The following is a 17,962-nucleotide window of genomic DNA, read 5'->3' as shown; positions in this document are numbered from 1 at the left end:
TGATGTCACACACTGCAAAAACGCAAGTAATTTGGTCTAGTTTGTAGATAAAACTAACTTACAAGTAACTTTGAAACTAGATATAGGAGTTTTCATAAGTCAAAAATTCCTTAATATTGATGAAAAGTACTAGTTCAACTGGTAGATTTTTTCACTTATAAACCGGGGAAAATGTCTTTTTATAAGTGGAATAACAGTGCTTTTCATCAAAATTAAGGAACTATTGTCTTATATAAGCTCCTATATCTAAAAGTTACTTGTAAGATAGTTTGGTCTAAATTCAAGTGTACAAAGATGGTTGCAGTAGAAACTAGACCAAAAAGATTTTGTGTTTTTGCAGTGCAGAGAAGGGCCGCTGTGCTGAGTCAGTGACTGAGGCAGCTTTACTTTACTAATGTAAATAGCCAAACAGCAAAAAGATGCTGAGAAATTTACTAAAGACTGAAATTTGACAATTAAGCCTTTGATTGGTCCCAACTAGTGTTTCTTGATTGGCTGGTTGTAAACTAAAAATCAAAGCTTGTTCGAAAAATGAGTCCTAAGACTGAAAGTTGTTCCAAGTCACGTCCTTCTAAGAAAACTCTTTGAATTATATGAATTCTAACATTTTTCTTAGAAATTTTACCTCCCTTAGCTAAAGGTTATTCAGAAAGTGCCTTATGCCTAGTTCACATGGCAAAAATTTCCCGTTAAGACAATCTTAATGATTATCAGGGTGGTTCTTAAAGGGGCAGTATTATATATTTTCTAGGCACATAGTAACTATATTACATTCAGTTGTATAAAAATGATACATATAACAAATATGACTTAAAAGAATATTTACTTTGTAATTTAGTGCTTTGAAATTAGGGTTCTGTCTCTTTAAGAAGCTCCTGCTCTTTCTGAAGCTCCGTCTTCAGGAAGGTATCACAACATGGCTCCTCTATTAACCTTTAACAACGTTTTTAATCAACATTTCACTGAGAAGTAGCTCCTATAATGAGCTCAGCCGACAGTACCACCAGGTGTTTGCTAATTGATGCTGGCTAGTCTGAAGGAGCTGGGAAAGAGTGGAAAAGTCGCAAGGATTTTAGGGTTGCTCTGTGAGGTGGAAGCTTGGAAACCAGCAGCTCTGAGGAGGAGCCGTGTCTCGAAGGCAGGCCTAGGTCTACCCATGCGTTTTGCACAGCTGAATGGTTGCCATGGAGATTAAAGAATTTCTCAAACATTCATGAAAGAATCAAAGCAACACTCCAGGTATGTTTTTTATGGGAGAATAACATTAGTGCATGATGGAAATCTCAAAGAAGCTTTACAGCGCCAAGACTATATTTAAGCCAGGCTTTCTAAATTACTTTTTCCCTCTACTGATAATGATTTAAATTCAGAAAAGTGAATACAGACGAATAAGGAAACACAAGAGCAAAACAAACACAGAACTAGAAGCTGAAGTCTAACTAGGTCAAACTTTTTCAGCTAATTACCACACAAGACTGGAGCAGCAACAGTAATTTACTGCAATACAATCTGCAGTAGTAAGTGACTGGAGGAAGTTTAGCAACAAACAGTGACTAAATAAAGAAGTCCCATATCATCCACTGCACCAAATTCTCCTGCAGCTTTTCACGTTTCAGCCAATTTGTTTTCAGACCCCAAAAAGAAAGAGATTAAACCAATCAGGCTAAAATAGGAAGAGCTGGAAGACTCAGACACGGCAAAAATAATTCACCTAATCTTCTGCTTAGAGCCACACACTAAGAAAAAGTCATAATAATTTGAAAATAAAGTTGTACAAGAAAGTTGAAATAAGATGGGAATAAAGTTGCACAAGAATAAATTCAAAATAATGACAATAAAGTCGCAATGTTACCAGCATAATGTCGTAACATGACTTTATTCTTGTAATATTATGACTTTATGCTCTTACAACTTCATTCTCATAATTTCTTTTTTTGTATTTCCTTAGCGTGGCCCTAATACTCTGCCACGCTTTCTTGGCTCGGCTTACAGTGACACTGTCATTCACACATCCAAATAGTCGGGATGGAACAGAAAACTGGGAGGGCATTACACCAGGCCTTTAAATCGCAGTACAATGGGCTGAATGAGAATTCGGACCAAGCGGACAGGAAAGTCAGAATCTCATCTAGAAACCAAAGCGAAGAGCCATTTAGAAATTCGTGCGGGTAAACGAAGATGGACCTGCGGCTAATCCCACGTTTCACGCTTGACGTGTCTGAAAAGCAGCCGTGGCTCAACGTGTTCGCACATGATCCGAGCTGGAGGCGCACTCCGTCTCTTGAAGCGTAGTGGGAGTGGAAGAACAACTCATTTTGTCACCATCAGTCATATCTCGACAACACACAGTCTCGTATATAACAATCAGCCTTCATGTGACACGATTCACCTTATTGGCGCTTCTTGAACTGTTTACCTTTGGCAAATTAGTTCATTGCGACACTTTAAACACCGGCCAGAGTTTAAATCAGCTGCTACGTTTCAACCTTTTTGGGAAGAGAAGCATAAAAAATGGGCATATATTTGGAAGAAAACAATGAAGAGTTTATAAAAAGAAAAAATGTTGGGATGTTTAATCCCAACTCTGGCCTAAAAAAAGAGAGAGATTCCCACGCCAAGATGAACTCCAACAGCAAACACTGATCTACAAATGAAGGAATGTCCAACACATCCCATCTGTGCAGTGCAGAACACAGTAGTACTATACGTACCACTCAGTTAGTCTAAAGAGACGGTACAGTCTGCTTGGGTTGTTGTTTTGGGAGAAGCACGATTAGATAGTTAGATATGCAGACACTGATCCTGTGACTCTTATCTTTATTCTTTTATGCATTGTTCATATTGTAGTGAGCCTTTTCTAATTTATTGCTTTTTATTCTTTTTAATTGTGTAACTTGATGTGCTCCTTTTAGAATGAAAAAAATGCTTTTTATTGACCATTATTATTATTACTCTCTTTTTGAACGAAGCTTATTAAGTTGTCTGTATTCCTCTGTAATATATTGACTTTGTATTGATTTTACCTTTGTGGTACAACAGACAGAAACTAGCTCTTTAGGCCAAGTCTGGCATATTTTGTGATGTGCATTATCCCTTTTGAAATAAACGACAATAGCAGCATTCAGTTTTTATGCTCTAATGATTTGGAACAAACTTCCAGAAAACTGAAAAAACTGCCAAAAGACAGACTTCCTCTAAATCAAGGCTAAAGATCTGTTTAGAAAATCTGTTTAGAGCTGCCTCTAATTAATAATAACCGGAACATTTGGTATTTTGCTAATGACAAAATATAATGTGTAAAAGCGCAGTGTATTATAAGCCTGGCGGGCCACCAGGCTTTAATTGGGCCCCCCAACAGGCCAAGTGTTTTATTTTAAATAGATTTTTTTTTTAACAACAGTGACAGTAAAGACAGATTAAGCTAGGTTTATAGTTGATGTATTGAACTGGACCTGCCCGTTGGCCTCACATGCTATTATTTCCAAATCATGATGCTGACCTGTGCACCTCTGAATTTTTGTAACTTTTAGCATCTTTTAAACACAGAAACACGGTATGCTGGTAGAGGACCAACCACCGGGCTAAGCAGGTTTTCTGGGGAAACCCTGAAGCATTTAAACTGTTATAATATTATTGAGTCTGGACTTGTTTCAATGGGACAGTTCTGACTAACTGTTTCCACCTTTCATCAAAATAAAGAGAGTCATGTAAGACACTGACGGGACATAATCTCTCAATGAAATCTGAGCTATTCCTAAAGAAGAACCAACCAATCAAATTCTTGTTTTTTGAAAACTCAGTTCAACACATCAGTTTTGTTCTTTTCTGTCATTATTTCTTTATTGGTCAATTCCTACCTCCATTTCATCTCTTCCTTCTTGTATTTCACTCATCTGCCCAAACTATTTCACTTTTTTTTATTCCTTTTTGAGACACCTTAAACCCTAACTAACTAAAACTCATATGAAAAACCCTCACAGGAACACAAAAGCATGAGCTCCTGGGTTTAGCAAAACCCTCCACTGAAACCACCTTTAATCCAGGAACAACACCACCCTTTGTTCTCAAACAGACACAGCGGTTTAGGATTGTCCTGTCCATTATGAATGAGGCTCAACAGGTAAAGAACATTCTGTACGTCTTCTTGGAAAGGATCACGAAACTGAACCAAACTTCAGCTACGCATCGCACACGGACGCAGGTCAGGAAGACCCAAAGCTGGTGGTTTTAACGTCCAACGCTCGGACTGAGAGCAGTTCCCTGTATCGGCCTGGAGTCACCCGGTGTGACCCGGCGGATCTCGGCAAGCTGCTGCTGACTTTAAAGCCGGATTGTTGTGTGCTGCTGTCAGTCAGAACATAAAACAACGTCTAAAATTACTCCTCCGTCAAACTCTGCTTGCTACATCAGTGGATCTCCACACAATTTTCCATCCGCCATCAATGCTGCATTGTTTACGGTTTTGCATGTTGTTTCTAGGCATTTTAAAAGCGTTCAACGATAGTTAAGTTCCAACTTTGCATCGCCGTGAACACTTCAACCAAGAGTCAACTTAAAACCTGAATAATAAGGACTGTGCTACCTTCCTCTCTTTTGACGCAAGAGGATGATATTTTGGTGACCAAATTAAACTAAAAAGCACCAGTCTAGGACTACAAGCGTTAGGTGATCGGCTGGGACAAAAACACATATAAATTCTGCTGCAAAATGGTATTCTGGCATTTTACATTTGGTTAATTCACCTGAATCACACAGAAGAAGTTTGTCATCACAAAGAGCAAATTAGGACCGCGCTAAAACTCAATTGCCTGAATAAAAACCTTAACCTTAAATGGGCTGCTTTGCGAGGCCGAGGCTTGGAAACTGCAGCTTTGAGGAGGAGCTGTGCCTTGAAGGCGGAGCTTATTCCACTCAGGCATTGTGTACAGCTGAATGGTTGCCATGGAGATTACATCTAGTCAGCACTGCATCGTGTCAGGTACGATGTCTTTAACTCACTGGTTTAACGTCGAAAGGTCGGTTCTGACCATTCTGAGAGTCCAGATCTGGTTTGAAACTTTGAATCCTGTCTAACAGCTGTCAGCTGTCTTTCATATACACATCTGTTTTCTCTCTGGTTATATGCAGATGTCATCTTGTTGTCAGTGAACCTCATGTACAGTATAAATATGTAAGTACACGGACAAAAAGCCTACTTACATATGTGAAACTATTCTGTCAATATTTTTTCCCAAATAAATAAAAATATGAAATTTTTTTCCACACATTGATATTGCTCCCACAATATCACAGCTGAAAAAATGCAAAGATATTAGTTAATTTATTATGAATTGAATAAAGTTGAGTCTCCACTTGTGCTTTTTTGTGTTTCTTACATATTATTAATTCTTAGCCTAAGAATTAAGACCAGACAAGGTTTGTTCAAACCCAAACAAAATGCACAGGTCTAAATCAGAGCCTGTGATGAAGTCAATGTGTAGCTTCAACGTGGAAATTCGGTCTATTGCTCAGTGGGTTGCTTCTTTTTACAACCGTCTATATTTCCTCTCTATGCTCATTTCCCTCTCTCCTCAGCCAGCACATACACGCTGCGGTTTAGCGTACCTACCACGTCACTTGGGAAGTATTGTAATGTAGAATTCATGGACAGTTTATACAGAAATAGATTCATCTATTTAAGAAATGCATAAAATTTTATTTTTCAGGGTTTCTTCCAGTGCATTTTCAGCCTGGAGGGTCACCAGGCTTTCTTCCCCCTCCGGCCAGGCTAAGCGTTGTTTGCCTTAAATTGTTTGTTTTTTTTTCAGTACACTGGCAACAGTGACAGCAAAGACGGATTAAACTAGGTTTACAGTTGACGGGCAGGTGTAACTGATGTGCAATTACACCTGACAATTACTCAAAATTACACAAAAAAAAAAACTGTTCAACAAAAAATGATGTCAACTGCCCGTTGGCCTCGCATGTTATAATTTAAAATGACGACGTCTGCTTGTGCATCTCTGAATTTTTGTAGCTTTTAAAATATTTTAAACACAAAAATGTTGGCTAGGGCCAATTGTGGACTGTCCTAGCAGCCCCTAGCACCAGGCTTAGCAAGCTTTCTGGGGGAAACTCTGGTATTGTAGCTGATTGTAGTTTTCGGGCCGACCACAGATCTTTGAAAAGCCTGACCTGCCGATTCTGATTTTGGTCAATACAGATTTATTTTGTCTGAAAAGTTGCTGAATATAGTGACAAAGTTGGGACAGTGGATGATTCTCAGACCTCTGCGGATGTATTTAAAATCTGTTTCGCATGCAAGTATCGCTGAACACATAGAATTAAGGGAATCAGGCGCCACTGACTACTAGTACTTACTTCTGTGACAATTATGACCAGTTTTTATCAATGACTTGTTGATCTTTTTCACTCAGGTATGTACACTTGTTGTCAATCGCCTTAGCATTCCATGCTGAGAACAGCTACCTGAGCAGATGATAAACGATCAAATTAGATTGACTCAAACTGACTTCACCAATAATGGCCCTGCTGGGTAGACCAACACAATTTAGCCACTCACCATATATGGGCATACTGGGAACTGTGCGCTTTATTTTCTTAACAAACTGGAGGCAAATCTATGTCATTTCCTGTTTTCCAAATGTAACCCAAAGTTTCAGCCTGCAACATGGACCCAGCCCCTGCCTCCCCATGTCTGGGCAGGTCTGTGCAACAAAAAGCCAACCAGCTGTTTTTTGTTGTTGTTGTTTTTTTTATTTACCTGCTACTTATGTTTTTCTTGCTCTTGTTTTTCCTTTTGAGGCTTTCCCTCTCCCGGCTGCTGATGAAGGGTGGCATAGAGGCATAGCCATGCTCAGCTTCTGCAAGCAGATAAACAACATCGTGGTCACATGTCTTGTTATTTAGTGGTGCAAAACATAGCCACAGTAAGCATGAGCCGCGCATGAGAAAAAAGAGGAAGACTGCATGATGTGCCACCTCTTTTGGATCTAAGGTAGCATTAATATTATTAATGCTATGGTGCATGCATGCCATTTATTTTATGCAGTATTTTGATATAGTGCCCCCCCTCACCCCACCCCGTTACCACCACCCCCTATCAGCTTGGACAATGATGTCATCCTGAACGACAATAAAGCCCACTAGCTAACCACAACAGAAGGAAAGGAGGGGCCTCCACTGAAACATTGTGTTCCTGCACATCTGAATGCCTCTGCAACATATGCATTCATTCTTCCCGAATTGCACGGATGTCTTTGCGGAACGCATTTGAAATCCCCCCCCAAATATGAATTATTACCACTATCACGACGATTATCAGACACCTGGGTAAAGTACACACTGTTCAAACTCCAAAAAACAATACTAATACTGCATGGGTCGTCAGATTACTTGTTGCAAAAATTAAAGCAGGGCTGCAAACGCATATATGTCCATAAAGTCTAGTCACTTGTGGAAGGACTGCCACTGTGAAGTTTAATCGGAGAAAGAAAGAAAAAAACTAAACAACAACAAAAGAAGTGAGACAATATATATGTATACTTTACCTCTTTCCCTGCGATCGAGGTACTCGGCTGCTTCAATCAACATCTGCACCATTCCGATCGCCGCCATTTTCAACAATAACACTAATATTATAACAATCCGAAGAGGGATTCCAGGAGTGTATCCAACCTGCTGAAGGTCCTTCCCCAGATTCTTCCTCTCAGCGCTCAGGTGATTTGGTTGTTATGTCAGCCTTTGTTTTGTTTTTTAATGGGCGCAGGAGGGGGAGACACAAGTCGCTGTGGATCACTGGGTATATTTAAAAGTTAAAGGTCCAGCAGCATAAAGCACCAGTCAGTTTAATACTGAAACTGCTCTCTTCCTCGTTGAGCACCCAGATGATGATTTAAAGGGCTCGGTGGGAGCTAGCTAGCGGCGGGCTAACACAGCTAAACAATCCTTAAAAACCTCAATGCAAGCTAAATGAAACTGTTAGATACTGACAGGTCTTCGAAGAAAATTCGGCTTGTAGATAAAATTTGAAGAATATTTTTATTTTTACTAGCGAGTAAAATGTGTCAAGAGGGCAGCTTTTTTTGAAGTGCGGGGAAAAAAAAGTTGGCTAACGTTTGCAGAAATGACAAAATGCTAAAATAACGACGGAAAGTTGTTGCTGTTTCGGTTGTATTTTGGAAGCGTCAGCCAAAGGAAGAAAAATAAAACGTTAGCCTCTACAGTTGCCAGAAGCTGCCAGATAGGAAAATGCTATAAAAAGGAGCTGCTAGTGTTTTCAGTTTGTCCAGCGTTACTGGTTTACGGCAGGCTGGTTCTGGCTGTGCTGGTTTACAGCTAATGGAGCGCCTGAAACGTCTCGTTGGATGCGGACGTACCGAATGACATGGAACAGATAGTTTGTCAAAGTGCTTCCAAAATAGTGCCTTGTTAGTGTGGACAACAGCTACATACTGTACTGTAACACAAAGCCTCTGTGTGCTGTTACATGATTGGATGCTGAGCATGACAACTCAGTCTCTTATTGGTCAGCAGAACCGTCATTCAACAAAAATGATTCGGCCCCTAACTGAAACTGAGGTTCTCCTTAAGCCATTTTGGCTCTGATTCCTCATTGGTGTTGACGCATCGCTCAAAGCCGAAATGGACGTAGTTTCCTTTGAACGCAGAGGTGTGTCGTGATTGGCTATTACCTGACAGACTTCTTAGCTATTGGTTTCAATGCCCAAAAGCAAAAGGCAAAATGATAACACCATTTTATGGGTAGCCACGCCTCTTGTGCCATGCTGTTTAGCGTTGTACGGCAATGATTGGCTCCGAGTGGTGCTGTTTGCTTTATTTCGATCTTCGCGATTGGTTCAGCTTCATTCTCTCGCAGACTTGACCCATTCGGTCACAGTCAGCCGGAGGTACAAGCTGCAGCGATGCAACACGGGAAGAGTTTTCTCTTGAAATGACAGCGTAGAGGCCTGTTTGGGACGAGAAGTTAGAGACAACCAGTCGAAGTTATGACGTCATTAATGGTTAAGAAGGTAAACACGTTTTAATAAAGCAAACCACTGGAGACAACCTAAAGAGACAATGCCTATCTTACAGCAATATACGGAGCAACATTCTAATGCGGCGGCTGGTGAGCCGTCTGACAAATGGGGCGGACTCACTCTCCTCACTCAAATGGCGCATCCGCGCAAGCGCAAACTGATGTTCGAAATCAAAACAAGCAAATCTCAGTCAATATAAGCAAACGAGGTTCTCAGAGAAATGTAATTTGAGACAAACCAGAAGTATCACAAGGCAGATTCTTAATCTGTGGAGGGAAATTATTAGCACGACAGGGATTTACAGAACTGCACAAAAAAAAGAAAGAAAAACACGTAAAGAACTAAAGAAGCTTTCAATACATGGCTCCCGATTATAGCCTGTAGCTCTTCCCACTTTCTTACACAAAGCTCATCTCCATTTTGTTTTTCGACTTCTAAGTTGAGGTTTGTAGTCAGTTTGATGAGCTGCAAAGGCCCGAGGTGGTTGTGGTTTCCTCTGTCCAGCCTCCAACCCTCAGTCCACTTCCCCAGGTTTGGGGATCTAACTGCAGATTGTATGAATTACAGAAGTGAGAATACATCCTGTTATTGTTAATGAATGAAAATGAGATCATTGGTTTGTCAACCTGTTGCTTGGTACACCACGCCTGACCTTTCTGCCAGTTTCTGACCTGTGCAGACCTCCATATTATGCTGGATTTAATTGAAGTTTTGTTCTATACCCTACACCTATTCATGTCCAAATTGTAAATATGTGGGCAATTAAGTTCTCATATTTTTGTTTTGTGGTAAAAAAAAAAAAATAAAAAATCACTTAGTGAAATTTTTCTTGGAATGCTCCAGCTTCTGTCTGCAGTTCATTCCTCACTGGACATTCCCAATTGAAAGCTTAGTGAGATTTGAAAAACAAAACAGTTCAATAAAAACATTCCCTAATTCATTTCGTTTCCAGTTGTAATTAACAACCTGTTAGATAAACCAATCAAGTGTTCATTTGGAAAACTTCAAAACTACAAAGGACGGATGGCTTTAATTCTGAAGAAACATTTCAAATGAAAGATGAAACATCTTTGAGAAAAAAAAGGGGATTGTCAAAAACGATATTAGCATATTTGAGTACTAAGCCGGAGTTTGAGATTTTTTTTTTTCTATGTTTATTACTAAATCTGAATTTTAGGAAAGGAAAACAGATGTCTTGGTTCCACAAGCCGTTTAAAATCCTAGCAATTTTTCTTAAGTTTTAATATTTAAATTGTGATTTAAAAATGTATATTAAGTTTTTTTAACCTCCTGTGGTTGTAGGTCTTCTTCCGTCAGACTGTCAGTTCCCAAAACCCCCTCGCCCCCACACACACAAAAAAAACCTCGTATAAAAGCACACGCAGGGTCAGTGTGACCACAGTGGACCGCGAACAGAGTGAAAAGCTTGTACTCACATCTCTTAAAACCACAGGAGGGTTAAAATATGAACTACCAGCAGTGCATCAAGCTTTTTAGCTTGTTTGTGTGGAAATGTTTTAGAGATAGAAATGTTTTACCCTATTCTTGGTTAAATACGTTTATTTATTAGTGGTTAGTTATTTTCAGCACTGGATGAGAAGCAGGACTCCATGATACCAGGCTGGATTCTGATCAGCAGAAAAATAAACATTCACAAGAAAGAAACCAAGCAGAAAGGTATACAGAAACCAAAAGAGCAAGAAAAGAAAGTGTTTGATGATGTACCGATGGAAAAATGAGTCAAAGATGGTAAGAAAAAAAAAAATAAAGGTTTCATAGTCAGCACTGCACCAACATTTTTTTTTATGCATTTATTAAGAATACGGCACAAATCTCAACAACAAAAAGCTCCACCTCCCACCAGGTCTGACCTGAGTGAGAACAACTGGAGGAAAAACTATTTACAAGGTTAAATAAAAAAAAATAAAAAAAAGACTTGCTGCATCACGAGACACATTTAATAGAAATAAATCCATACTGTCCTTGTCCTCCTGCAGGGAGGAGAGACTGATGGTGAAAAACGAGCTGCTGGCACCTTTAAGCGATGAAGTCCAGCGGCCTGTTGAAGCCTCCCTTCCTGTTCATGTACTGCCTAAAGAAAGAGACGGAGCAGGAAACACGACATCACTTCCTCTGCAGCACTTGCACATTACATCACTGTTAGGAGGGCTGGGATCTGCGTAGAAACACCTGCAGAGGTGATTGGCTGCTCTACCAGCAGACCATGCAGTGAACCCTCACCGCTAGGCAGGAATAAAATCTCCACGACTAAAACATTTAAAGAGCCAAATACGATAAATACAAGGAGATTCTTTACTCTGCTCTAAAGCTTCACAGTACTATAATTAGGAGCATCAAATTGGAAATCTTTTTTATGTGTATAAATGTACCTGTATTTCCTCTTCATGGTAACGTTGACTGCATATGCGTTAACTGATCCATCCGTTTTCTTACCCTATTGGAAATAAAAAACACATTTATTTTCTTTGTACAGTAGTTTAAAAATGTCACAAAATTCTATCAGTGTAAAAACAGACTTTTTACACTGATAAAACAAGGACTTTCCTGTCCTGTACTGGGTGTTCCTTTACTGTGAAATCTTTAATTGCTGACATTCTGCTAGAAAATATGAGACACTTAAGATGAAAGCAACCTACAGTTTTGTTGAATCTTCAATTTGGCTGCACAACACACTAGAACAAGGGTGTTCAACATGCGGTTCCGGACCCTCGACTGGCTCTTTGGCCTGTCCACAGTGGCCCTTAATAACTCTGGCTAAAAATGATAAAGATTCAACTAATGTTTTAAATATACATTTTATAACAAATGCTGGTTTTACCCGTTTTTGTTTCATGTGATGAACTAATTTTCTACAACAGAAAGATACTACAAATACTAGTGATATTGGGTTTTTTTTTCAAGTTTAGAAATTATGTACTTTTTATTTTTCATAAATTTACATATCCATCCTCTTGTGCAAGTTTTGTTTTGTTTATTTGTAAAACAAAAGACAAATTTCCTGAAGTTCATTTATTAAATGTATTTAAATTGACCTATTTAAATAAATTTAAATGTATATAAATAAATACATTTATCTTAGTTCATAAAGTAATGAAACATTATCTGAAAAAAAACCATAACATTTGCAGCTTTGAACAAGTCTTAGCTGGACTCATCTGGGTCAACAGTGCCTCCTTGTGGTTGTGCGGCAACTCACTGTTGCACTCACCTTGGTTGTATCAAAGGAACCGAACCCCATCGTTTTCATCATCTCGATTTCCTCCTCTGTTTTGCCTTGCATATCCTCAGCTGTAACAACACAAGAGGAAAAACAAACAACTGTTTTTATCGGTTCGACTCCGGGTCAGCATGTTGGCGAACGAACGCGCTTCTGCCGTTGATGACGATACCTGAGATCTGAATGGACTTCCCAGGTTTGTCTTTCGCCTCTTTCCGCTCGTCCTTCTGCCGCCCAGGAGAGAGGGAGGAGGAGCGATGGCGTCTGGGAGGAGTCCTGTCCGAGGAACAGAGACACGGCTTCAGGATTTATCGTCACGTCTACGCACTCGGAAGCAGGAAGTGGAGCTGGGCACAAACGATTAACAATCCAGACGTTCCGTTCCTTCTCATTACGCCACCGCACAGGACGGCGTGAGAGCAAAACAAGACCTTGAATGATATAGTTATCTTTTTCATGGCGTGTACAGAAAGCTGTTCTATTGTGAGGCGACGGGACATGACTGTTCATGAAAGTGGCTTTAGAGGTAAACAAGCATGTTGATGTGACATTAGAGCTCACTCCATCTGTAAAACTCTCAGACTACAGGATTGTTTGTCATTCTGAAGTTGCACAGAAACTTCCCCACTGTGGGACAATAGAGGACTTTTCTATTCTATTCACTGTAGATGCAAATAATGACAGTTTAATGATTGCCGTGACCCACAAACACGAGCAGCAGGTAGATTTTCACACAGTTGCATGTAGGTATGGGGGAGGGGACAGGAAGTATTTAATACACCGCTGATTTCAATGAAGGTCTGACATTTCTGTTGCACATACATCTAAACTGTGTGAAATAATTTTTTTTTTATAAAATTGAATATATATATATTTTTAAATCACATTGTATGACTTTAAGTAAATTGAATTTCATCGGCTGAACAAAAGTGTTTGATGCAATAAAAAAAATATAACTTCAATATTTGGTGCAGAAATACATGTTCCTAAAGGAGCCGTTGTCACTGAGTGGTTTTAAAGGCCGCTCCTTGTAAACATTTCAACTGAGGAATCTTTTCATCTATTTATTTATGACAGTTACCGTTTTCATGTGAATGCTCTGTAACCTCTGTGTGCTGCCAGGGTTCTCTTGTAAAAGACATTTTTAATTAAGCCTTTAACAACTCCAGAGGTCAGACGTTTCCTGTAGTTCTTGACCACTGCGGCAGAGGTTTCGGCTCCACTCCTCCACGCAGATCTTTCTGCTTTCAGAGCTGTCGCTAGGCAACACGGATCTTAAGCTCCCACCTGTCCACAATCAAATGATGCACAGCCACAACCAGCCTCCCTCTAATCCTCCAAACAGTTCTGTTTCAGTCTCATCTGACCCCATGACCTCGAGCAGCTCTCCATTTCTATTCTTGGTGTCCATAGACAGCTCTTTGGTCTCACATGGTGGACAGCCTGCAGCCTGATTGGGTGGAATTGTGCAATTAATCCAGGTAATGGGTGGAGGGAAGAAGGGCTTCTTAAAGATGAACAAGCAGGTATGTGAGAGACAGAATGTTTTCTGCTTGGTAGCTAATCAAATGCTTATTCCATTAAATTAAATGCAAGTTAACTGGTTTTTAAAAAAATCATACAAATCATACAATGTGATTATCTAGATTTTCTCTCTGTCTCTCACCAGCTTCATTTCTGTTACAAATGTCTGCAAAACTGTCGATATTCTGCTAATGTAAAAAAACAAAATAACTTTGCAAATGTGGTGTTTCCATTAAATAAGAAATGCAATTAAAATCACATGTGAATAAGTTGTTTCATCGATAAATCATTTTAAAAAAACAATGCCACGCCATTGTCCTCCTACCACTTCCTGTCGTCTTCTTTGTCTTTTTCGCCAGTAGTAACATCCAGTTGTTGATCACGTGACTTATGATGCAAAATGACAAATGTTTCTACTGGAGTTTAGTGAAAAACATTATTTTGGATACAGCTGAAAAACCACATCATCCTAGTGCAAAAACAAAAAAAAACCACCTGGATTTTAGTGGAAATTTGCTTATTTTCCATTAAGCTAATTTATTTTCGGAATTCCAATTATATGGTGAATGGAGACTCTCAGAGTCTCCATTGTGTTGTGTTGAGGTGAAGCTACGATAAATACTCCAGAACTCTACAGTCTCTGTTAGCAGAAAAACTGTAAACAACTGCGGTGAATCAGATCATCAATTTCCCCACTTTAATCTATAGATACCTGGACTAACAATTAATGTTTGGAACGTTAAATATGTTCCTTTTAAAACTGGCTGATTTAAAGGTAAGCTGAGCAGATATATCCTATTCTCCAATTAACATTCCTATTTAAGAAGTGTATTGATAGAAGATCTACCTAACTATCATCACTCTGTGGCCCTCCAGACCAGCTTGACCCTTTTGACTGCCGGCATATTAATATATTACAGTAAAACAAGCTTTAGAGGGAATTATCTACCCATCCCAGCAGCGTATGAAAACAATCTCAACTGAACTGACGGTCTCACCTGGACCGTCTTCTGTGCGGCGAGCGTGAGCGAGATCTGCGGCGCTCTCGGTCCCGGTCCCTCGAGCGAGAGCGGTCCCTGTCCCGTCGGCGTCGCTCGTGTTCTCGTGAGGTCGAGCGGGATCGTCTTCTCTCTGGTGGCAGGAAATGACATGTCTTAAAGCACACTGGTAGCAAGGAACTGTCATTCTTTGCAAACATTGACCAGGTGACTGTTCATCTGCCATGTCCATGTTGGAGCAACAGAGAAACTGAAGGACTTTTTATCCATCTCGTCACTAAAGACCCAAAGTAAAAAACTTACAAACTAAAATTTAGCAAAAAAAAAAGTGTTTGTTTTCCAAACTAGTCATTGTTGTAATTGTCTGCTTACAAAAGCTAACAAAAGAGTTTTCTTTGAGGTCTAACCTGTTGATTCTGATTACCTTTTAACACATAAACTCATCTGTTTAAACGGTTTTCCCTTACAAATTAAATGTATTAAACATTGACAATAAAAGAACACTGCAAGTTCTTATGGAATGATCAGCTTCTGTGCATGTAACGAGCAGAAAACTTTTATTGTATTAGTTTATATCTGACTAAAGAAAAAGAGAAATCAAATGACAGTGCAGTAATTCCTTTCAGCTTAGCTTTATTTGACAGATCTGTTTTTGTTGCTTATCTGAAAAGTGAGAGGAGACCGCTTTATAATTATTCATTTTAAAAATAAATAAACAATTGTAAAATTTTACAATTAGTCTGGTTACATTACTTTTAATCACTTGAGATTCAACAAATAACAGTGCGTTCCTTCAGCCTCGTAATGAAAATAACTTCCTTTAATAATAAATAGCTGCTCAGGTTGAGCAGCTATAATAAAACTACGTGATTTCGGCTGAGAGAGTGAAACTTTAACGGATTCTGACCAAATAACTCCCAGGTTTTCTTGTTCATCTCAGTTAGCCGAGCTTTAGCTTCAGCAGCTCCAGACGCGCAGATCTAAAAGCTGCTACAATCCTCCCGAGGACTCAGTTTGCTCAGAAGGTTTCAAAGTAGACCGATATTATTTTAGCCCTCTTAAACACGTTAAAACACCGCTACTTATAGTACATATAGGGGAAAAAAACGACATTATTCGGAACATACAGTAATGTAAGCTAGCGCTACATTAGCTACCTAGCAGTAAAACCTTCGTGTTTTCTTACCTCGTCTCGGGGGTGTTCGACTCCTGCTTCGACCCATTCTTCCAGCGACTAAAATTAGCCTTTTTTATAACCAGCGATTTAAAAAAAACCCAACTATATTCTACAAATAACTAAGAAGAAACTAAAATTTGCATGAAGCTAACGACAGCTCTGCGTCGGCTTCTCCTTCGTCCTCTGTGATTGGTTGCGCTTTACACACTTCCTCTCTCTTCCGCTGTGCAGTGCGCCCTCTAGCGACCTGTATGACCGTCACATTTCGGTAGCTCTGGAAAAAAGAAAAACGAATGAAGCTGGACTCTTAAAAAAAAACAAAAAAAAAACAACAAAGTCGTGAAATTAGTACATAATAATGACGTGATTATAGCGAACTATTGTGTACACAAGTTAGAAATGTTCCGGTGGCGGAACGGCTGTGGCGACCAGGAGCGTAGGTTGAGTTTACCCGGGGAGCGGGAGTTTACTCAGACCTTTTTTGGTCAAAAGCAGCACAACAAAACTTAATACGCGATTAATTAGGATAAAGCGAAGTGTCGCTATTTGAAAAGGAAGGATAGTAAAGTAAGTCATATGGTTCTGGCTGCTGAGCAGTACCAGCAGAACCGGGGACGGTTGACCGTTAGCGAACACAAGAAGGCTTTTTCAGTTGACGCCACCAACCTAGCTAAGCTGGACGTGAGGATAAGCGGCTAAAAAGACAACTTATCTGCACTCAAAACAAGCTGTTACGGAGCTGAAAACTAGGTTAGTGTAGTAAGAGGAGACTAAGCTCTGTCTTAAGCGCAGTGGCGGACGTGGAAATTGTTACAAAAGTTCAACGTAACTGACAGCGGGGGAATTCCGGAAGGAATCAGCCGTTAAAGACACTTTGTAGCAAAGCGAGGGGGGAACCGAGATGGCGTCTCGGTAAATCTTCTGTTCTCCAGCAGCCGTACTTAAAGCCATAATTTAAACATATCTGTCCAGTTTGGCATCTCGTTCCTTATCACGATCATGCACAGACCGGATAACAAGAGAAAAGACCGTAAGTCGTCCAACATGAACAGTGTAAACCTTGATTTGCATAACTTCTCTACTGGCGATGCTACTGCCGAAGTTATGGATGTCGGGGACTTTTCACTCTCGCCTGATATCCCAGTAAAATCCCCTCTTATAAAGAAGGGAAAGCCCTCTGCCGCTACAGATGACCCAGATGACATTGTTACCAGACTCTCCGCCATCATCAATGCCCGGGCCGACTCACTGGAGAGCATGGTAACATTAAAGATTGAGGGGCTTAAGAAAACTATTGACTTTATCTCTGAAGAATTGATGGATATTAAAAGGAAAGTAATGGAAGTGGATCCTAAAGCTAAAAAAATGGAGGAGGGGCTGAGAACCGGTGGAGAATACTTTAGACACACTTACAGTTAATGACAGGATTGTATCAGACCATAAAACTCTCGGTTCATTTTGTTCCAGTTTTTACAACAACCTCTGCTCTCTCTGAATACTCTGATGAAAAGGCTTCTTTACTGATTGACTCTATTAAACATTGTAAAGTTTTATCTGAGGCTGAGAACAAAATGTGTGACCCTAACCTCACTCTACAGGAAGTAGAAGAGGCCATTTTAAATGTTAAAAACAACAAATCGCCAGGTAGTGATGGGCTGTCAAGTGAGCTTTATAAGAAATTTGTAAAAGAACTTAGTCCCTTTATTCTCAGCTCTCTTTCAGAAAGTATTGGTCGTGGAGAATTGTCTCCTACTTTAACACAAGGCCTTATTACTTTGATCCCAACAACCTGGCAAAGACAAGTTACAACTGGAGACCTATTTGTTTACTGAACAATGACTATAAAGTTTTTGCTGTTATTTTGGCCAGAAGAACTAAACAAACTCTCAGCTCTATTACTGATGAATCTCAATCAGGCTTCATGTCCCACAGACAATCAACCTAAGGCTTGTGCTGGATCTACTAGACTATTCAGAACTAATAA

General features: G+C 39.7%; 1 protein-coding gene across 2 annotated transcripts in view; it reads right to left on the bottom strand.

Annotated features, from left to right (window-relative positions):
- Nucleotides 1-16,191, bottom strand: part of LOC116729621 (U4/U6.U5 small nuclear ribonucleoprotein 27 kDa protein-like) — a 33,748-nt gene extending 17,557 nt beyond the window's left edge. The window contains exons 1-6 of one of the 2 annotated variants that reach the window (XM_032578292.1): nucleotides 15,988-16,185; nucleotides 14,802-14,934; nucleotides 12,452-12,555; nucleotides 12,271-12,350; nucleotides 11,432-11,496; nucleotides 10,838-11,133 (exon numbers count right to left, since the gene is read on the bottom strand). In XM_032578292.1, coding sequence (XP_032434183.1) covers nucleotides 11,079-11,133; nucleotides 11,432-11,496; nucleotides 12,271-12,350; nucleotides 12,452-12,555; nucleotides 14,802-14,934; nucleotides 15,988-16,024 — 474 coding nt within the window. In that variant the 5' untranslated portion in view covers nucleotides 16,025-16,185 and the 3' untranslated portion in view covers nucleotides 10,838-11,078. Of the gene's footprint in view, nucleotides 1-6,763; nucleotides 6,864-7,550; nucleotides 7,720-10,837; nucleotides 11,134-11,431; nucleotides 11,497-12,270; nucleotides 12,351-12,404; nucleotides 12,556-14,801; nucleotides 14,935-15,987 lie in introns of those variants that run through there. The other variant, XM_032578291.1, reaches the window with a different exon arrangement.
- Between the last annotated feature and the right edge of the window lie 1,771 nt (nucleotides 16,192-17,962).

This window comes from Xiphophorus hellerii, chromosome 12 (genome assembly GCF_003331165.1).
Source record: "Xiphophorus hellerii strain 12219 chromosome 12, Xiphophorus_hellerii-4.1, whole genome shotgun sequence".
Lineage (NCBI taxonomy): Eukaryota > Metazoa > Chordata > Actinopteri > Cyprinodontiformes > Poeciliidae > Xiphophorus > Xiphophorus hellerii.
This window is presented reverse-complemented; position numbering and strand designations above follow the sequence as displayed.